We start from the raw sequence: 22489 nt of genomic DNA, 5'->3' as shown, positions 1-22489 counted from the left end.
ATATATTTTCGTACAAAGAATAAATACGATCTCTGTCGATGAATGGAACAAAGTCGTTTCGTTACTTGGAAAGAACCGAGGAAACAATTACGATGATTTTAATAGATGTAATTTTAATATTTGTAATAATCTCGATTACGTAGGACGCTCTCAGATCGAATATTATTCCATTGTGGCGCTACCATCGTGGTTTCTATCACGGTTGTCACATATGTCACATACTTCTATCATCTATGGTCCCATCAGTCTTTCACAGTCTCCCATGGGCTGCCGACGGTATTGTGTGAAGGGTTTTTGCCACCGATTTAACGTAAATATCACATTTATCGAGAATTTGGTTTTGATTTTACCGCATGTTTTACCGTAATTGTCATGCTCACGCTTTGCTACATAGTCCGTTGTTCGTTGTCACTTCGTTGTTTGTCTCTCTTTGCACTTTCGTTTCTGTAATAACCAAAAAATTTATCCTTTAGACATTATCTACATACGTACAGTTTGCTCTTTTTGCGATAAAACCATACTTTACCGCTACACCCCTCATGATTTATGGATCTGACATCGAAGATAAGAGAAATCCTTAACATTCCTTACGATTTGTGCCTTGGATCGTTCATGATAAATTTGTGTTCATTAGCTAATTACATATATTAATAAATAATTTACTTCCTTCTCTTTAATGTTTATATCTTTATTCTGTTTACTTATAGCTTTCTATTTATACATATGCTTTACTGATGCTTCATAGTCTTTTATATTTTATTTTTAAATATTTCAATTGTGTCATTAATATTGCACATTAATTGTTTACTGTATAGATAGCTGAAATGTTTTATTATTGTTACTATAAAATCTTAGTCATATATCTCTGTCCTTCGTGATTATATAAATTGTAAATATGTGCAGTGCTATATATTGAGGTAATAAGATACATTTACTATTATATTCTATTCTTATCACAAATTAAGGTTACTCTAAATTCTCATTTTGTTTCATTAAACAATTTTTACTTTCTATATATAATTTAAAATTTTCTTCTGTATATAATTTAAAATTTGTATATATACATAACAATTATTATTATTATTAATCAAATACTTAATAAATTTAAAGTATTCCATGTACATATATATATATATTTTTTTTTTAATTTATATGAATATTATATAAAAGTCATCTTGTATATATCTTCTTTGTATTTTTATTACAGATGATTATTTAAAAATATAAATCAACTTTAATTTTAACCATAATTATTTTTCAACAAAGAGACCCCAAGAACAATCTACAAAAAAAAAAAAAAAAAAAAAAAAAAATGAGGGTTGTTGCATTAATTAGCGGTGGCAAAGATTCTTGCTTCAATATGATGCAATGTATAGCAGCTGGTCATGAGATTGTGGCTCTGGCTAATTTATATCCTGTTGAAAAAGGTATTAAGATATATATATTATGTGATATATTGATATTTTGATCATAAATTAATGCACATTATACAACTGAAGCAATTTTCAGCTGAATATAATTTATAATATTATGAAATACTCTTTATATTAATATAACATATAATATAATTTATATGTTTATATATTATAATTGTAATTTATATTTATATGAATATAATTTATGCAGATGTAACACATAGGTATAACACAATGCTTCCAGATGAGCTCGATTCGTTCATGTTCCAAACAGTAGGACATCAAGGTATCAAGTATATTGCTCAGGCTGTAGGCTTGCCCATATATCGTTATCCAACATTTGGTAAAGCCAATGTTCGAGAGAAATATTATTATCCTACAGAAAGTGATGAAGTCGAGGATCTTTTTAAACTTTTAAACACAGTAAAGGTAAATCAAGTATATATATATTTACTTATTTGTGATGTCAAATAATGTATTTTAGTTTATATTAGTTATATATATATTTATATATAATTTAATAATTAAAATATTTTTTCAGGAACGTGAAAATATAGAAGCTGTGTCAAGTGGTGCTATTTTTAGTGATTATCAACGAATTCGTGTAGAAAATGTGTAATTATTATCTATTTTTGTTCTTTTATAAATCTTGATATTGATAACTGCTATTATTAATTTTTTTCGAATAATCGTGATTTTAGATGCAGTCGTTTAAATCTTATTTCTTTATCATACTTATGGAGGCGGGACCAGGAGGAACTGTTGAATGAAATGATACAGAGTTCTATTAATGCAGTGATAATCAAAGTCGCAGCTCTTGGTCTTGAAACTAAACATTTGGGCAAATCTATATCTGAAATGCAATCTCATCTTGTTAAGATAGTAAGCCATATATTTTTTCAAATATGTTAATCTACATTTCTATCCTTTAATTTCGATTTAAAAACAACTGTTTTATTTATATTCTTAATGATTTATAAAAATAAAAGAAATTTTATTACAGAAAGAAAAATATGGAGTGAACATGTGTGGAGAAGGAGGAGAATATGAAACATTTACTTTAGATTGCCCTTTGTTTGCCAAAAGTATCGTAATGTAAGTTATACATATTTCATTTATGTATATATAATCTCAATAACAGTTGTTTTAATTTTATTTTGTGCCTTAGTGACGATTATGAGAGTATTGTAAATTCGAGAGATGACGTGGCGCCTGTAGGATATCTTAGATTTACAAAAATCCATTTACAAGACAAAGATGTAAGTTTCTGAATATCATGTAGATTTATATAATTGACTTATTTGTAAGACACTGATAAAGTTAAAGTAAAAATTTATGCTTTTCAGAATGGAGAACTGGAGAAATTAAGTCTATCGGAAAGACTAAAAACTGTTTTGATAAAATCACCACAAGATTACATTGCTGAAATCATTGGACCGGAGCTGCATGATGGCTGTAATTTATCAGAGGACGAAACTGAGGAACACGCTTGTGAAAGCAATAATTTAAAACCATCGAATTCAGGTACGTATAGAAAAGAAAAAACACGGAAAATATCTACATGTAATATATTAATATATATAAATCTAAATGTGCAGGTCAATTTCATCCTCCAAGTCCAATGGAAATTTTGTATGAAGAGGAAGATTATCCAGACGCGCCGATGGTTAATAGAAATCAAACAGGGTGGTTTTGGTTCGGTGGCATTGTAGGAAAACATCCAGACGTCACACCTGCTGTGGAAGAGGCATTGGAGAAATTAAGCAGTAAAATTCACATCTTAATCACATACCTTTTGGCTTAGTAATTATATTCAATATTAGCAATTATTTTAAAATGTAATTGAAAATGCGAAAAAAAGATGTAGAATTTTTTTCACGTTTAATATATCCATCTTATTGCAGCTCTGATTCAAAACGAAAATCTACGCACATCCGACATCGTCGCAGTAACATTGTACATAAAAGATATGTCGAATTACAAGGCTATAAACGAAGCATATGTTTCTTGGTTGGGTAAGAAAAGTCCGCCAGTTCGTGTATGCGTAGAATGTCCTTTGAATGTACATGTCGCGCTTGACGCGACAGCGTATAAGGAAAGTCAAGATTGTGGAGATAAATGGGCCTGTAAACGACATACGATGCACGTTCAAAGCATAAGTCATTGGGCTCCTGCCAATATTGGTCCTTATTCTCAAGCTGCCCGTGTAAGTAAAATTAATACGATATAAAAGTAATCTTATGTAAAAAATTAATTTTTCTGTCGAATATTTTTAAAGAAAATTGATTTTAAAAATTAAGCTTTATACATATGTATTCAATCTTTCTGTTATACTTACACATTTAAAATGATTTTTCTATTATTAAGATAAAAATGAGTTTTTTTTCATAGGTGGGTGATGTTATTTTAGTCGCTGGACAAATACCTTTGGTACCTGGTAATATGAATCTTCTAGATATGAACATTAAACGACAGTGCCGTTTAACATTAAGGCACATTGATCGCATCGTTAAGGCTATGGATGCTAAACTTCGAGACATAGTACAAGGTATCTGTTTCCTGACTCATTCTAGTTACATAGCGGACGCGAGAAAGGAATGGGAAAGGAGAACGAGAAATGCCATTGTAGATTATGTCGTTGTACCGAATTTGCCACGTGGTGCTCAAGTCGAGTGGTGCGTTTGGGCTCATAGGGATAATAACCGATTTGAATGTGAGTGTAAAATGTATTCAACAAAAAATCGTATATCTGTTGCGAGTTGAATAGAAAGGCATTTCTTTTTTTTATGTTTCTTTTTGTAACTCAACTTGCACCAAAGTACATTTTTCCATTTATTTATCTGAGAAGAGTGTGTGATCGTTATGTATGTTCTATTACAGATGAAGAAACAGGAAAATGTGTGGCTAATTTTAGGATAGCCATCAGACGTAGGTGGAATTACGAAAATAATGTTTCAGCAATTGTATGCTACATGTCTACTGGTAAGTTTTTCTTGGCTAACTGTTCTTTTTAAAAATGTGATATTCTTTTTCATTTCATGTATAGATAAATAAAAAATTTTGAAAAATATTTTAACGATAGTAAAAATATTGCTAATATTTCTCAAAATTTTTTATATACCTACATATAAATTTATATATGACTTTATATACATATATATAAATGTACTATTTGTATACTGATGATAATTATAGTAAAAAGTCCTACGTTAATAATTTTTTATTAACTGATGCTTGAATTTAATTGCTATATAAATTAAAAGAAATATTTTTAATCAAAAAATTACTTTTTTAACTATGAAATTTCTGTTTACACAGGTTCGTCTAATTCTACTGGTAATTTGACTACGGAGGCAAGTTTGCCATCCATGGAGCTAAACGCAAATGAACTGTCAGAGGCTTTTGAGTATCTGTTGTGTAAACTCAGGAAAGGCTCTCAAACCGCAAATCCAACGTGTAATTTGCGAATATTTTATAAAGTCGGCAGCTTTCCGGGCCCGAATTTTCTTCACAATGTCCTATCCAAGTTTTCTACACAGAATTTAGTGATCACCATTATACCGGCTATTCACTTACATAACTTCAGTACTTTGTTATCTATATGTGGTATTAGGCACGAGTAAATACTCAAATTGATTTTTTACATTGTCAATTATTTGTTGGAATTGGAGCGCGCCTTTAGGATAAAAAATTGAAACCTTTGTTGGAAAGCGACCATCATCTCGCTTAAGTCACACACTTATCCGTAGTAAGGATTTCTCTGTGGCAATTGACATTGTATCCATTGAGCGAAATTCCAACATCGTTATGAAGTCATATTACTGTGAAAAGTAACATAAGATGTGAGATCTGAATAGGCTCACTGATAAGAACAAGGAAAGACTCGGGTTCGATTCAGCTACTCGCATCTCATATATTTTTCAAGCCCGCAAATATTGCTTTCTAAACAATCATATGTTGAGCTGAAAAATGTATAAATGCCCATAGATACATCAATGTCTCTGCCATAGTGATTGCTACAAGTGTATTTTTTGGGCTTGTGCCATCCTCCTATACTCCTGTTTATTACTTGGATGGTTATCTCACGAGTTGCAAGAGAAACTTTTTAAAACAAAAGAAAAAAATGCATTTAATGTTTCTATTTTATAGAATATTCGCATGACTATAATTTTATTTACTGTGAGTAGATCCAAGATCGAAACTGTAAATGTATTTTTTTCTTTTTTAAAGCCGCGTTTTTGCTTATGCGTTTTACAATTAAACGTTTCAATTTTTCGACGATCGACAAATCGAACGCGGCTCGAAAAAGAAAGGTAAAATGACAATTACAATAGCACCAAAGTAGCACTGTTAAGTTTTCCTACGTACGTAAATAATTATACGCTATTTTGTTTCACCGATAATGGGGAATCGGTGAATGTATTTGAGTACTTCTTGCGTTTCATATGCGAGAGAGACGGCTGTTCGCTCGACATTTACTGACGATGTAGTTACGTCGCTGTTTTTTTTAGCTGCACTTTCATGTATCTTCTCTCAAGTTTCCTCTCTCCCTCTAAATCCCGAAAATACGTTTTTTTTTCTTAAATATTAAAACAATAGCAAAGTGCAACTAAAACGAACAGGCGCTATATTATCTTATATATTGAATACTACTAGTCAATGACGGGTCAAGTGCAATTCACGAGCTATGTGCCCGTCCCTGTTTAGCGCGTAAGTGCTCTTTAAAAACGCGATTGCACGTTAGGTATAATAATACTCGTAATATACGTACGACTTGTACTGCTGTTACGCTATGATGTTTGGTTTTTTTTGCTCAAAATACTTTATGGTGTTTTAATCATGTGTGGAATGTTAATTAACGTGTGTGTGACGTTTCTGTAAAGCAAGTTAAATCGTGCACAGCCATTTTTACAATAGCACTCGACGTTTACTCTCGAATTTTGAACAAAAAATATATAAATAAGGAGAAAAAAAAAGTGCAGAATACTACGTAATACTACGGGTCGATTTTGGATATGATACAATTTCAACGCTCGAACACATATGGAGACTATATATTCTTCTTTACAACGGTGTTCTTTGCTCTCGATAATGCTGCCGATATGATTGTCGATTAATTGTTTTCATCATGAAAACTACGTCGGTTTATATACAGACAAAAAGACAGAAACAAAAAAAAAAATCCGAAATTTATATTTACTTACTTGGGTCTGTTATTTATTGCTGAACTGGGTGCACTAGGCTGCACTAATTCAGAAAGTATCTTTCTTCTAATATGGAGAGAAAAAATACTCTGATTTAGCGCAGTCAGTTTAACAATAAAGAACAGATCTATTATATTGCACGGCAGCTTCGCATTCTTTGCGCGTATGTCACTGTTGCTTTAGAAATATCTTGTACAGATTACATCACAATACAAACTATAATAATAAAACGTACTATTCTGACGTAATATTATACAAAGTTGACGCAACGACATGCCAAAGTTTATATTTTGCAACTTGCTCATTTTTTAAACGGTCGCAATTATATACTATCGTTATTCTGTATGTGTACATAAATGCAACGTAATCAACACAATCTTATATAAATATACTGTAAATCATTTGACAGCGAAGAGAGAAAGAAAGCGTATTGTTCAAAATGTGGATGCTGTGTTATAAGTATGTAAAAACACATAAGAAGAAAAGATGTTTATTTGCATCTAACTCTCACAACAAAATGCTAATCCGAAGATTGTCGCAAAAAAAAAGAAAAAAAAATAAAGAGAATGATATATATTTTTAAGAAATTGCTATCTTTTTGCCTTTTCTTTTTATTCCACATTTTTATTCTTTTCTCTTCTGTTCTACATATATATGGCGGTTGACAAAAAAACCTGCTTTATAAAAGTATTGTTAATGATTTACATGTGATTATTTCTCTCTTAAAAGAACTTAGTTTTGAGTTATGAGTAATTTTCAAAAATTATAAAAACAAATTTACACAATTCTGAATGTGACGTTTTTTAAAGAAAATAAAAAAAAGAATAACTAGTGTGTATGTGATTATAGTAATATTTAAATATATCAACAAATATTTATTTGTCGATATTTAAATATTACTTTTATATTTATATATATATATGTATTTAGTTACACGCGTATTAAATAAATTTGTATTTTACAAAATTTTAATATATTATACAAGTGTAACAGATAGAGAATTACAAAAAGAAGCGATACCCAACACCGAGCTTGTAATGTATAAAAATTTCAAATTCGTAAAAAATCGTCAAATTTTTAGAAAGTGCACGATTTATCATAAACACTGTATATTATATTTTGTAATTCAGATAAAACATTTATAATCGAAACTGAACATTCAGTCTTTTCGGGCAATTCACCGTTCATCCTGCGCTAAACGTACACGTAGTAAAAATCCAGCATCACAAGTTAAGACTTATTCCGCGACTATGTACATGTGATCCATTTGTCATGAAGTACTCGAGAAAAACTTTGCGCATACTCGTCGCTCGTAAACGCACATTCAATAAAAAAATTAGCTACTTTAATATAATACATACTGCATTTAATATAATACTATACAGCTTGATGGTTTCCTGTTCGTGGAGAAACAATTGTGTTCACGTTTTAAGCATCTTTGACACCAAAGGCTTCGTCACTTGCTGGCTAGTAGATGGTGTACAAAAATCACAAAGATAACTTTTCTTGTCAACCACTAATCCCTTGGTCTCCACGCATTCTGAAAAAGATGTGCATATTATGTATTTGTCTCTTTCATATAATGTACATTGTTCTGTTCCAACAGGAGCTGTACAAGAGCAGAGATATCTAAGTTTATTTTCTCCTTTTTTTTAAGATTCATTAATTTGTAATCTATAACAAAAGTATGCATTATCTACAACAAGCGGAATAATACTAACTATTGTGCTGATAATAAATAAATAGAGATAGAGGATATATTTAGGTTCAGATTCACTTAAACATTTCTGCACTATAATATCCTCTGCAATTTGTGATCTTCCTTTGTTTGACAGAGAAAGATCACAGAGGCAGTAAAAAATAGAAATGCAAATGTATATATCTACGTATTATAAATAGCAAATAATTTTAATATGGCATTTAAAATGGTGATAGTCAAACAAAATCGATGGCACGTGCAAATGCTCAAATGCTCCTATATCACAACATGCAATGAATTTAACACTATGAGCGCCAGCTGAGAATTCAAATTAAATTCCTATATACATGATTTGACTGGATATCTAGCTGTGATAAAAATAATATCTCTTTGACAACAATACATTATTTTTATAGATATCTAATTATAAAAAAATATATTACATAAATCCACGTGAGACTAGACTTTCAATGATAAACCTAATTGATCAAATAATGATGTTTGTCGCATAAAATGATTTAAAATATCATTTATGTTTCAAACAAGCATGCTGGGTGTGACAACACACACACACACACACACACATATATATATATATATATATATATATATATATATATATATATATATATATAGCGCTCAAAATGTTAAGGCTAACAGAATCATATGAAACATGGTGTCAATACCTAAGTGCAGATATTTGTCACATGCGCTGCAATGCACTAGATTCGCTTCCAGGTCGAGCCTTTGGGCGGTATGACAGCGACTGCAGTGCGGGCAATAGCGACCCTTTCGCCACAGCCTTGTTATCGCATAAAGATCATGTGGTTAGTGAATTCAGGTAAGGGTATATTATGTATTATAGCGGTGCTCTCGCCGGTACACAGAAGGAAGAAGGAGAATTAGAAATATCTCACATAATAATGATTCTTATCGTTCAATTCAATCGCTGAATAAAAATCTTATTTTAAACAAAGTCAAATAGTTTTTCAGTTATAACGAAGAGGCGTTTCTTTCGAAGAATTATAGTTCGAGAATAAAAATGATAAAACTGTATATTTTTTAGCTAGCAACAACTAGGTTCTTTCCTCTTCCAATTTAATTTGGTTTTCAATTGATTTTATTTTAAAAGAATCTGGATCTAAAATAAAGAAAAGCATACTTAAGTATTCAATCAAATAAAAATAAATAAATAAAATTCTTAAAAAGTTTCTTCCTGTTTGATTGAATTTATTATTGAATGTACTCGTAATATATAGATCAATTTAACGAAACGAAATGTTGAAAGTGTTATGGTGTGAGCTATGAAAATCAAGCAACTGAAGCCCAGCATAGTTTAAAAGAATTAATGTCGCACATCGTTAACTATACTTACTTTGAACATGGTACACAGAGCGTCGAAACGTATACTCGAGTATTTTTCTCGCCTTTCTTGTACTCGTGCTGCCATTGCGCAACACTGTTTCTATCCGAATTAGCACCACCGGCTTCCCTCGAGCCACAGTTTGCGCATACGGCGCACTCTTGACAATGCCACCTTCCCTGTGGTACTCGTCGCAAACCGACGCAGTAAATGTGGTATCTAAACATATGACATTAAATTATCCAATTGATAATTTCGCAAATTTATACATCGGAAATAACTAAAAAAAAAAAAAAAAATAATAATTTATTTTCTCTTTTTATACGCAATATGCCTCTTTTTCTTTTCTTTTATAAATAACATTAGTTAGTTCCTAGATTCTTTTGAATTATAAGTTATCAAACAACTCACCCACGGTCACACATATCACAGAAAAGCATTTTATCTTCGTCTGCAGGATCGTGACACTGCGCGCACGTTTTACAATCGGTGCACTGCCATGCGTACGACTGAATATGTGGAACCATATCCAATGTTAAATCTATACAGGATGGATGAACTGAAAACAATAATAATCGTTCGTTGATTAAATTTGTAAAAAATTGTGAGCAAAATTAATTCGCAAACTCGTAATTTTTACCATTTCCGTTGCAAGTACCACATTGAATTAATATTTCATTCTTGTTATGCTTATTTAGGACTTTCAGGCACATTTTGCATTTCAACTTTACGTCGTCCTTTGAGTTCGAGATTTCCATATCCACGTCGTCCATAGTAGATTGAGATCCTTCCGTATCTTGTGTACCTTCGCTGGAGGACGAACTGTTAAAAAATATCACCATTATATCTTTACAATTATTTATATTATAAAAAAATAATAGAATATATATTTTAAATTTTAAAAAATTACACAATTAATTAGAAATTAATTATAAATTAATCAAAAAAGAAATGCACAAACTTTGCCATTTTAGTTTGCAATTATTTTGCATACAGAATTAATTTTAAATCTTAAAAATAAATTATTAACCTTGAGTCGTCGGAAGACGATTCACTATCGCTATCACTCTGAGAACCTTCCGATTGACTATCACATTTACGTTCATTAGGCCGTGTGGGTCCATATAAAACCGTGTTTAGTGGATAATATCTCAGTTCCGCTGGCGTGTATTCCCGGTAGTAATCAGTATATTGTCCTGGTATGAGCGCGACAGGATAATGACCAACTTTGTGTTCCGGATCGACTTTCTGTTGCTTCTTCGGGACGTGAATAGTGAAAGTCTGCAGATCTAAGCAACACTTGCGATTTTCCTTGCGAGCTTTATTTAAGTTACTATTCCATGCAAACGCCGATTGCACGGCCATTTCCGCGAGGTCTATCCTATTTCTCTCCGCATTCGCCGCAGCCGTTAGTTCCTTTTGCTTCTTGGAATGCTCCTTAACTTGTTTCTCACGCATATGCTTACGATATTCTTCATATTGATCAGGGAAATCACTACACATTACATCCAATACTTCTGAGCTACACACTGCAGTTAAGCCTGTGACAAAATAAATATATAAAGTCAGAGTAATATAATAATATAATGTAAAACAGAAAAGCGTGAAACAAAAACTCACATTTTCTAATTTGTTTAGAATCTTGAAATTTTTAAATTTTATTTATTGTTTCTTTTTGCATTTATTGGAAAAAAAATACAAATTTATAAATCATATAAAAATAAATATCACAGTAATTCATTCAAATTTACACATTTAAGTGACTTTTAACTTTATCACAAATCTTGGACAGCAAAGGGTTTTATTTCCACAAATTATTTTTACACGATAAGATAAATTTGTAACTATATGATGAGATTTAGATATAAAAAATTTTTTTCTACAAAAAAATCTATAAAGTCTTACCCATGTCACACATTCCTTCACTCACTAATCCATTCTCCCTCAAATAATTTCTCTCTTCCATATCAACTACTCTGCGTTTCAGATCAGGATATTTACGCTTAAAAGATTTTACACCAAGATATTGTGATATCTGCTCCTGTATCATAAAGGTTTCACCCTTTCGATCAAGTGGCCATTCATATTCTGCTATTTTATCAACAGTGAAAGGTCCTTCATCAGGATCAAAATTAATCTCCATTCTTCGATTCTTTACTTTGACTTTTTCTGATTCTGTTGTAGCAGTACTCAGGACACTACCTTGTGATTCTTCATTTGTTATTGTCTCCGAAGCTATAATATTAATTTTCAAAAATTAATTTTAACGTAGGAAAACATAACCAATACATTATGATCATTTAACAACTTTAGATCTGTTTACATTTTCTCTAATATTAAATTTGTCAATAATATTATATCAATGAAAACCTAAGAAAAAAAGATTTAAACTTTAATATATATCATTATTAATAAATCAATCAAATTATATATATATATATATATATATATATATATATATATATATATATATATATATATATATATATTGCAAAAACTTTTATTTTTTTATATTTAGAAGTGAATTTTTACAAATTAGGAAAAAGAAAGAATAATTTAATTTTAGTTTTTTTTTCCTAATTTGTAAAAATTCACTTCTAAATATAAAAAAATAAAAGTTTTTGCAATACAACTTCAAACTTTAAAACTTTGAAATAATTTTTACATCATATTGACACATGTTTGCATATATACTTATTTTCATCACAAATATATACAAATATATGCAGATAATATATACTTATATAGATGATATGCGAATTAGTATAAGAGTTTTTAGTGCAGCTAAGCACAGCATAATTGTAACACATATTACAAATAAAAAAAATGATGTGTATTGCCTTGCATTTGAACACATTATTACAATCTTCTATTTAGTTACTTGAGAGACAACATCTTATGCCACAAGAAAAGATCTATTTTTAGTTAGCTTAAAATTGGATGTGTACCAATATATTCAATTCAAGCAACTATAAACTGTGTGTGTGTGGTCAAAGATTAAAAATTAAAACCATTTTTTTAGATATTCATATATAATAAAAAATTATATGTTATGTATTAATGTAATTGTGTCTTGGTAAATATATCATTATAATGAAAATATAATTGTGTACTAACGTGATGGTAAGTTTTAAATCAGATAAATAAAAAGTCAAGCATTATTTATAAAATTTAAAAATTATAAATGTAAAAAATATATAATAATAAAATAAATATTTAAAATATTAAAATATATATAATATATAATAATTATTAAAACATTTGTTATATGATAGCAGACACTACATGTTTGAAACAACAAGTGATATCTGTGCTTATCGTTAAGTTGCAAAATTATTATTAAAAGACATAACGGAAATGTCATCGTTACATTAATGTTATATAACATTTTATTATTTAAAATTGATTATATATGAAGCAAATGCATACCCGGTGCTGATATATTTCTAGCAGGTGTCTGAGATCTCGAACCAGATTCGGCGCTCATTCTCGTTTCTTCGTCTATCACCTGTACCGTCGAAACTGTTTCGCCTCTGATGGCCGTCGAGTCCACTTGCTTTTTTGACGTTGGCGTCAGCCAGTTCGAGTGTCCGGGAGGAGGTACAGGTACCTCCTTAATTTCAGACGCTTTCGATGATCCCGCTTCCGACGCCTTACCTACACCTTTGTTCTCGGCGTACTGCTTCATCGTTGTCTTCTGTGTTTTCTCAGAAACAATTTCTAAGACAGTTCTCTTGTGCTGTTCGCCGGCTTTCGAGGCCAACGATCCAATGGTGGACGTTTGACTCGTGGACGTTTGCGCCGGATCTTCTTGGACGTATGATAATCTGGCAGGATCTAGTATCGCAATGTCGGACTCTGAGTCTTTAAAGGTCGAGTCCCTCTTCCCCGTTTCTTTGCGACTCGCTAACGCGATATGTTTCTCTTTACACGCGGCATTCTTACGATCTATTGGTGGTTGTTTTAGTGCCTTGTATAATTCTGATGATTTTCGAAGCGGATCTGGCTGTACCGGTGTTGTTTCATCGATAGTAATGACAGCCATCGTCGATGCTTCTATAGCAGACAAGTCTTGATCTATACGAGATTTCTTTCCAACTTGGGGTTCTACGTTATCCAGTTTCCGTTTACCGCGACCTAAACATAACAAAGAAAATATTAGCGTTCCTTGTTAAAATTATTCGAATATCTAAGAGGGGATTATCGACTGAAAGTTATTGTAAATTTATTTTAAAAAATTTACTCACAGTTTAACATTATTAGAAAATGAAGATTAGATTAATAGAAAATTATTGTTAATGAGCTGATTTTTCTACAATACAAATAAGAATGTGTTAAGAAAAATGAGAATATTACAATATATCAAATGTTATGTGTTCTATCGATGAATAAAATTTAGCAAAGAAATATTGTTATATTGTTTCAAAAAAATTTCGTGTAAAATCTATTATTCATCATATATTCATCTATTTCTAAAAGTAAATTTGTATAATAAAATTATTCGCAATCAAAAGATTGTAATTTTTAAATTATGATAATATAAAAATTGCATGTATACAATGTTTTACAAACTGCCAATTGACATTTTCGGATTTTGATAATTAAATCGAAGTATTAATTAGCAAAATCTAAAAATATCACCTTTTTCTTTTGTATTTTTTACGACATTGTGTTTTGAGTTTGAAATAAAACCGGGTTTATCTTTTTCTTTGTTTTTAGTTTCTTTTTGAAAATGAATAATACCTGTGAATTTCTCATTTGAAAGACTCCTGATTCGAGAAAGGAAACTTGAGACTTAAACGCACCAAAATTTTGAAAAAGAAATTTATAAATTGATTATTAAAAAATTAACAGTAAAGAGAACAGTAACCGAAAGACAATTCATTAAAAGATATCCGATATTACTCGACATGAAACGAACCTCGTCCTCTACCTCTCTTGGGCGGAGCGTAACTTTTTTGATTTCTGCAGGTTCTCTTAGGCCGCTCGTTTTCCCTGTGTTCGAACTGCTGCGGAGGAATTTGCTGCACCTCGTCCAAGGCTAAAGGATCCTTGGGTATCAGCAGCTGCGCGGATGATTGTTGAAGCTGTAGCTGCTGTTGAGCCACTATCGGATTCCTTCGCGGCCTGCCTCTTTTCTTCGGTACCTTGATATCGGCCGTTTTGCTTGGAGTCACTTCCTCTATAATGACGACGTCTTGGCTGGAATTGGAATTCTCATTGACGATTATCAACTCCGGACGATGCTCGATGATCTCGCAATCGGACGAGCCGCCTGGCGAATTGGTAGTATTTTTACACAGAAGGTCTTTGAGCTTATCATTTACACTTGACACATTCGTATCCGCCTTGGTTGTTGGTCGCACTTGCGTGATACTAATCTCCTGGTTAATAACGTTCATCTGCTGACGGCTGATTAAACTCGATTTCGGATCAAATAACAGTTGTTGCTGCTGCTGTTTTTGATCCCGACACATTACCGGTTGGATGGTAACCTCCGGTAGGATTTGCGAGAGTTGCGCCTCCAATTTAGATTTTTTGTTCTCAACCGGTGAGATGGTTATGTCTTTACGCTTGGGCGATATTTCGATCTGCTGCTGAACGTTCTCCGTCTGTTTTCTGCTCTGCACTGGCTCGATCGTTAGCTCGGTTCGACTGCCTTGCAGAATCGATGGATGGTGACCGGTCTTGAGGATCTTCAACGCGGATTCCTTTTGTTCCACGTACCTTGTATGAGGAAAATTCAGCGCTGAATCCAAAGCTGCTTGAGGAGGATCCTTGCCTCTATGCGCGGAGGATTCTCCGTGACTGTCGCAGGCCACGATAGTGGGATGACCTGTCTTCGACAGTTTGATCTTTATCTCCAGTGGTGAATCGACAGCGTCTCTGCGTCTCTGTTGCTTGTCCTTTTTCTCTGCAGTACCTGAGGGTGGTGCCTCTACTACGGAAGCGTCACCCGTCTTGAACAGCTTGATCTTCATTCCAAGAGATGATTCACCGCTTTTGGAATATTCCGTATCGGTCACACGCGGAATAGTCTTATTTTGTTGATCTTCAGAGACGGTTTCACTCTGTACGATAGAAGCATCGCCGCTCTTAGATAACTTGATTTTCATACCGAGTGGAGATTCCGTTCTCTTTGGTGCTGATGCTTGCTGATCCACCTGCTGATCTTCCTGTGACGGTGAATCTTCCGTTGGCTCCGTTTTATCGAGCATCATCAACGAGTCTCCAGATTTGGATACTTTAATCTTCGGGATGACACCTACAAATGATTCGGAACTTCGAGATACGTCTTGTTCTTCGATCATGTCTGACAATATTGATGATGTCATCTCACCTGTCTTCAGCATCTTGAGCTTTAATCCGAGGGACTCTGATGACTTTATTGTATCTTGCGTCACTTCGGATTTTTCTTTGTGTCTCGTTTCCTTGCCGTCGTCCATAACTTCGGAATGTATAATAGATGCGTCTCCGGTTTTCAATAATTTTATCTTCATACCAAGCGGCGATTCGGTGCGCTTAGGTGGCTCGGGTACTTCTAACTTATCTTTTGTATCTTCAGTATTATCTACAGAAATAATAGATGCACCACCTTTGCACTTGGTTAACTTTATCTTCATCCCGATTGGTGACTCGGTTCTTTTTGGTAGCTCTAAATTATCCTGCTTCTCTTTCGTATTCGTAGATGAATCCTTTGTATCTTCACAAGTATCTGGGGATACGATGGAAGCATCACCAGTTTTCGACAGTTTAATTTTCATACCGATTGGAGAATCAGTCCGCTTTGGCACCTCCCTGTGCACCTCTTCTGAAGATTCTTGCCTGTCAGTCTGAATGATAGATGCATCGCCGCTTTTGGAAAGTTTGATTTTCATCCCGATCGGTGACTCCGTTCTTTTCGGGCTTCCCTGCGGTATCTCCAATTTCTCCTTGTGCTTCGTGAGAACTTCCTTGGTACAATCCTGTTGCCTGATACCTGTAGAATCTGAAATAATCGAAGCATCTCCAGATTTAGATAACTTTATTTTCATACCGATAGGCGAATCTGTTCTCTTCGGCTCCTCGATTTTGTACTTGGTCTCATCTAGTTCGTGTTTCTCTGAACCGACGATAGAAGCGTCGCCAGATTTGGACAATTTGATTTTCATGCCGAGAGGAGATAACGACGGCGCACTCTCAGTAGTATGCCACTGATTGATCTCCTCCAAATTCTCGTTGGATATTATAGACGGATGACCACTCTTCGATAATTTCAATTTAATCTTTCCCAATTTCTGACCTGGACTGTCCTCCGGATTCGGCGAATTCGTGGCTGATCGGATCTTTGGACTCTTCGGCGATCGCGGCTCGCTGCAATCCGCGATCGCGGATTTTGCAATCTTCAAAATTATTCTCGGCGAACCGACATTCTCGAGATCCGAGTGCTTCTCCAAGTCCTTCCGTGGGGTATCAACACTCTTCGACTCGATTTTATCAGTTGATTTCGGTGATTCCAACATCCTCGAATAGGCGATAGCTCTTGCGTCCTTCGGAATGAGAAGACTATTGTTCGGGCTGATGGAAGATTCTAATAATTTCACTGAATCCGAAACGGGTATTTCGATCTTTGGCGGTTCCTTCAGTCGCTCCTCCAATATCGAGACTCTCGGGAGTATTTCACGTGCTTTCAAAATATCTTCACTCGACAACGATCTAATGTCGCGTGTAGCATTCTTTTCTTCATGCATCGATTCCATTTGCACACTTAGAGAAGTATCCGTGCGCGCGGGAGAAACATTCTCAGACAAAGTCTTTGTCAAACACGTGCGATTTTCCATTTCTTCCTTCGGTTTAATCTCTTCATTTATCTCTTTGGCATCTTTTTCTTCCGTATTGGGAACGTTTCGTATTTGTGAGAATTTTCGCTCGTTCTCCAGCTTTGCAGCCTCCGATATGATCTCGGCTTCCGAGATGGAAATGGAATCTGTGGCAGTGACGTTTCGCAGATTCGCCAATTCGGATTCGGCACTCGCGTAATTGTCAATCTCATCGGATACATAAAGCTCCGCATTAGCTTGTTTCGTTATGTCTTCTACGACACTTTCCACCATTTTTGGTGAGAGCACCAATGGCGAATCTATCGTTTGCTCCTCGGATTCTTGTAGGAACTTTACTGCAGACTCCAATTCAGATATCTCTGAACTTGATTGAGAATTCTCGATGACAATCGGAGTGTCGACATTTCGGGAAAGATTCTCTCTTGGCATCACGCTCTCTAACAAAATATCCTGCGGTAATTCCAGTTTGGCTTCATTCTCCTCCAAATCTTCGACCGATTCTAATCGAGTATCCTCGAAATCTATGTCTAACTCGTTCTGCAATAAATTACTATCCGCTCCAAGAGATTCTTTTATTAGTTTTTCATCTGTGATCTCATTTACCGGCTCTACAATTGCGTCTTTGTTCGTCAGTGAAATATTATCTTCGTTTTCAGAAGGTTTATCGTTAGCTGCTACGTTAATGTCAATTCCGCTCGTTTCATCATCTCTATTTGTCAAACAGCTAGCAATTACATTTGTTATACTGTCTGAATTTTCCGTCATGGTTGTTTCGCTTTGATTTGACCGATCGAATAGAAGATCTATATCGACATCCTTACTTACTGTCTCTTCTATTAATGTTTTACCTTCGGTTTGCGTATCCTTTAATGTAGAACTTTCGTTATCCGATATAAGATTCAAACTTAAAAGTCCTTCTAAAGTATTTGTAGTTTCTGCAACAATCGGAGCATCCACGCTTTCTGAATCCTGAGATAATTTCTCCGTTAAATTTTCGGCATTCGTTTCCTTCGAGTTTTCTAAAGACATGTTAATGATATTAATAATGCTCGATTGTACGTCGTTGTCATTAATAGATTTCTCTACGATTGGTTCCACACTTTTCTCTTCCACTATCGGCGTTACATTAACATCAACCAATTCTTCTGATTCCTTTTTAAGTACTTTTGCAGTTTCATCGCACGGTTTTATCTCTTCATTGCCGTGTAAGTTAACATCCTTTGGATTTGCTGCTCCGGCTTCAGATTTGGAAATGTCAGATTCCAGAACTAAACTTATATCATGAGTTTCAGCCTCGGTACTTTCTTCAGGTTCTATAACATCTTTTTCTTTTAAATTTGGCACAAAAGTTTCGTTTCCTCTAATTTCCTTCTCGTTCGATATCTCAATGGTAACATCTTTTTCGATTTTATCATCTTCCTTTCCTGTAAGTGTATTGCACAAGGGACTTGTTACATTATATTCTGAAACAATTAAATTATCAGTCAATGACGAGTTTATATCATTTTTAAATATGTTAGAAGATATATTTTCAAAAGTTAATTTACCTTTTATTTGCAAAGTGGAGTTATTTGCGCAGGAATCACTTATTTCATCTGATATATGTGACTCGGATTGATCACATATTTGTTGTGGCTTATTGTTAGTTTCCATTGGTGTTTCACTTTGATTCTTTTTCACAGACAATGACACTTCTGATATTTTCATCTCAACATCTTCTATTTTTTCAGCTTGATGTAATGACTCGTTTATATTTATATCAATTGTGCTATTTGAATCTTCATGCGATACTGGAGCAGGTAAATCTTCAAGTTTATTAGAAACAGTATCATTAACATCCCTGGTCTTGGGCGTTTCTAATATAGATGGAAGCTGTTCAACAGGTTCGTCATGTTTGACTGGAATTAATGATTCAAGCGCAAGAAGGTTCTCTTCTGTGCGAATGATTGTTTCCATAGAGTTATTAACATTGATTGAATTTATATCACTCTGTGTTATTGGATCTGCAGAGTATAAATCTGAATTTTTATCACCTAGCAAATCACCACAAGATTGTTCATTAGTCATTAAATTTTTTTCTTCAACGTGTGACTGATTCGATGATGTATTTTCATTGAAAACTAACTCTTCATTAATTATACTTGAAGCAGTTTGAAATATATTTTTATCATTTAATGTACATGTTTCCTCTGCATTGGTCAAGTCTTTAACTTGATTATCGGAAACAGTTGATGCAACATCCATTTTTATAACAGCTTCTTGAGATTCAGCATTAATTTCATTTGTTTCCGAAGTGATTTCCCGTGTTGTCTGGCAGCTTTCAATGATAGCATTTTCTTCCTTAGAATCATCATTTTTACTTATTGCTTCTGTCATACTTAATTTCTTATCAGACACTTTAGTTATTACAGAATCCTGATTTTCACATGCAGATTCTAAAAGAGTATCCTTATCTTTATATTTAGAAACATCCTTTATATCATCTTTCACATCATCATCATCATCAATGAGAGGACAATTATCATTAATTATTTTTGTATCTAATTCTTTTTCATTAGAAATCAAACTATCTTGCTTTTCTATTACAGGACTAGGTACTGATATATTTAGTTTTGGATCAATATTTTTAATTTTTATTTCTTCATTATCTATATTTACTATTCCACATTCTGTATTTACTATTTCCAGTAATGGTGGACTAGTGGAAGTATTTGCAAATGTTTCTATAGTTTCTTGAGAAGTTTCATTGGAAGATTGAAGTTCTAATGACATTTCTTCTGTTGTATTTGTTTCATCTATTTCTGTGTCATTTTCATTTTGTTTTTGTATGCCACTTGATATTGTACTGTCAAATTCTGCTCCTTTATTTAATTCAGAGTCGTCTATGTTTGCTTGCACTTCCAAAGTCTGTTGCAACACGTTACTTGGATTAAAATCTTCTGATCTTTCTATGCTTTGATCTGCATTTTTTATTCCGCTATCAATGATATCTTCTATTTTAGATTCTTCTGAAATAGTTGCACTTACATTATCATTTAACTGTAGAGATTTTTCAGTGTTTTGTTCCGACACATCAATTACTTTAGAATTTTCTTCAATTATTTTCTTCTCTTGTTCTTCTATTGTAGAGACACCAAGCAATAAAGTTTCTTGAGAAAGTGATACAGTCTCTTTAAAAAAATCACTGTCATTTAAATCTGTTTCCTCCGAGTCCTCCGAGTTATACGCTTCTCCTATCAATTGCAAACTTTTACTAATACCACCAACTGTTACCACAGACTTTGTATTATTTTTTTGACTTTCATTTGTTTCATCAACTGCATGTTCCTTTACATTTTCAACAATATCTTTTTCATAACTCTTAGGAGAAGCAGCATCTTCTATTTGTTTACTTTGAACAGTTTCCTGTGAAGTTTCGTCTAATGTAACGGTCGACGAATTAATTTCAATGCATGACATATCATTGGAAGACGATTCTGATACACAAACCGCAGATGTATCACTAATTATCTTGTCAATATTTATATCAGAAGTTTTATCACACGTAATTGCAGAATCCATTTCTGTATTTTCCAAAACGTTCTTTTCTGTAGTAATCGACGACAGTTTCTCACATGTCGTATCTTTACGATCAAGCGTTGTATTTTGTGTCTCGTAAACTTCACCAGCCGCACATTTTTTCGACATAATACTAGATTCATCGGCATTAGAAATATCAATATTATCAATATCCGTGGCATGAACAGCATCGGAAGTAGAACTTGGTACATTCTTAGATGCCCCTTGTTGCGTTTCTAGCTTCGTATCTGTTAACTGCGAAGTTGATTCCATCTTCGAGTCTGTGATAATCTGTGAAAGTGCAGCGATTTCGCTTTCAAGAGTTGAATCGCCGACCTGTTCGCCGGATTGCACGCCGATGATATCGTTGATATCCATCATGCTCAGAGCTTCGGTATCATATGTCTCGGTATCGCTGTCAATGCCGTAGGGTGCATAACGCGCTGGGGAATTGTCCTTGGAAGATTTCTCTTTCTGTTCCTGATTCCTGTCCTTGGACCCGAACAGGCCCATCTTAGAACCCTCGGACATTGTTTTGACGTTCCGTGCGGAGGACGTTGTTACACCTGCTATTGCCGTTGTACATTTATGCCAACTTTTTTTCTACACTCGGTCATGCATGAAGAAGCTCCCGTCTGTCTCAATCGAAGATACCTCGTCCTCCCTGCAATTCCCCAAGTGCATCATGAGCAAAGTTTGCGCCGTATCATCGCCGATGCAATCATTGATCTTGCTCTTTACTTACCGCTACATCATTTCGTCTATTTGTTTTCACCCGAATTGCGCCAACATAACCAATATTTCTCCCAGTCTGCTCGCTAATCACGATCTCGATCACTTACAAGTTACAAGCGGCACACAAATGTAACATAACTCGGATCTCAGATCTCGGATAAAACGAGATTATGTTGTGTGCTACGCTACTTTAACTTTCGGACTCGGAACTCGGACAGACGAGATCGATACACAAGTGTATACGCACACCCTCTTTACGGTTTTGAAAATATATTTTGCCAAATCGTAAAACGTTCACTAAATATTCACGCCAACTGACGTCTGACGCTGTAATACTCGACGACTCGACGGTGACAAAATTCCCTAACGATTAATGGCGCGTACACATAGCTTTGCGACAAGAAACAATAGCCAATCATCTTTTGACAAATTTTCTCCATCCTTTTTTGCATCTCTCTTTTCTTCTTTTTCTCTCTAAAGCTATGTAATTGTAGTTCACGGTTCATATAGGCAGTAAAATGCAGCAGCTGCGAGCTGCGAGCAGCAGTTTAGTAATTTCCTAGAAATTTTTTCTATCATGGTTTATGGTATAAAACGTATAAAACGACGCCAATTGGACCTATTTCATGCGAATCAAAGAAATCACCAAATTGTATCTAGGAAATTACTAAACTGCTGCTTAAGGCCGATATTAC

The 22489-nt window shown here is 33.8% G+C and overlaps 2 protein-coding genes across 7 annotated transcripts; one reads left to right on the top strand and one right to left on the bottom strand.

The window, feature by feature from the left end:
* The first annotated feature begins 202 nt into the window (after nucleotides 1–202).
* LOC140663044 (uncharacterized) lies at nucleotides 203–5229 on the top strand. 2 transcript variants are annotated; one of them, XM_072886901.1, is made up of 13 exons: nucleotides 203–310; nucleotides 1208–1427; nucleotides 1627–1844; nucleotides 1957–2030; nucleotides 2117–2297; nucleotides 2419–2510; nucleotides 2584–2674; nucleotides 2762–2939; nucleotides 3014–3181; nucleotides 3320–3621; nucleotides 3807–4128; nucleotides 4296–4397; nucleotides 4734–5229. In XM_072886901.1, the coding sequence occupies exons 2-13, from the start codon at nucleotides 1313–1315 to the stop codon at nucleotides 5036–5038; spliced, it is 2148 nt and encodes a 715-aa protein (XP_072743002.1). In that variant the 5' UTR covers nucleotides 203–310; nucleotides 1208–1312; the 3' UTR covers nucleotides 5039–5229. The 2 variants fall into 2 exon arrangements, with proteins under 2 accessions (XP_072743002.1, XP_072743003.1); XM_072886902.1 differs by having other exon boundaries at nucleotides 204–310; nucleotides 1660–1844.
* Nucleotides 5230–6889: 1660 nt separating this feature from the next.
* Nucleotides 6890–22123, bottom strand: E(y)3 (PHD finger protein enhancer of yellow 3). 5 transcript variants are annotated; one of them, XM_072886894.1, is made up of 12 exons: nucleotides 21805–22123; nucleotides 19049–21723; nucleotides 16022–18964; nucleotides 14603–15946; nucleotides 13111–13818; nucleotides 11587–11916; nucleotides 10712–11222; nucleotides 10322–10503; nucleotides 10093–10240; nucleotides 9694–9900; nucleotides 9005–9120; nucleotides 6890–8159 (listed from the first exon to the last, which is right to left on the bottom strand). In XM_072886894.1, the coding sequence occupies exons 2-12, from the start codon at nucleotides 21588–21590 to the stop codon at nucleotides 8041–8043; spliced, it is 9150 nt and encodes a 3049-aa protein (XP_072742995.1). In that variant the 5' UTR covers nucleotides 21591–21723; nucleotides 21805–22123; the 3' UTR covers nucleotides 6890–8040. The 5 variants fall into 5 exon arrangements, with proteins under 5 accessions (XP_072742995.1, XP_072742994.1, XP_072742993.1 ...); XM_072886893.1 differs by having other exon boundaries at nucleotides 14603–18964; nucleotides 21805–22122; XM_072886892.1 differs by having other exon boundaries at nucleotides 14603–21723.
* Between the last annotated feature and the right edge of the window lie 366 nt (nucleotides 22124–22489).

This window comes from Anoplolepis gracilipes, chromosome 2 (assembly GCF_047496725.1).
Source record: "Anoplolepis gracilipes chromosome 2, ASM4749672v1, whole genome shotgun sequence".
Taxonomy (NCBI): Eukaryota; Metazoa; Arthropoda; class Insecta; order Hymenoptera; family Formicidae; genus Anoplolepis; species Anoplolepis gracilipes.
The sequence above is the reverse complement of the archived record's forward strand: the minus strand, read 5'-3'. Positions and strand labels throughout refer to the sequence as shown.

Excerpts from the sequence above, each read along its gene's own strand:
- LOC140663044 (XM_072886901.1), top strand. The coding sequence starts at position 1,313 with ATGAGGGTTGTTGCATTAATTAGCGGTGGCAAAGATTCTTGCTTCAAT. Across the intron at positions 1,428-1,626 it reads TTTATATCCTGTTGAAAAAG|ATGTAACACATAGGTATAAC; the intron begins GTATTAAGATAT and ends TAATTTATGCAG. Across the intron at positions 2,031-2,116 it reads CGAATTCGTGTAGAAAATGT|ATGCAGTCGTTTAAATCTTA; the intron begins GTAATTATTATC and ends TCGTGATTTTAG.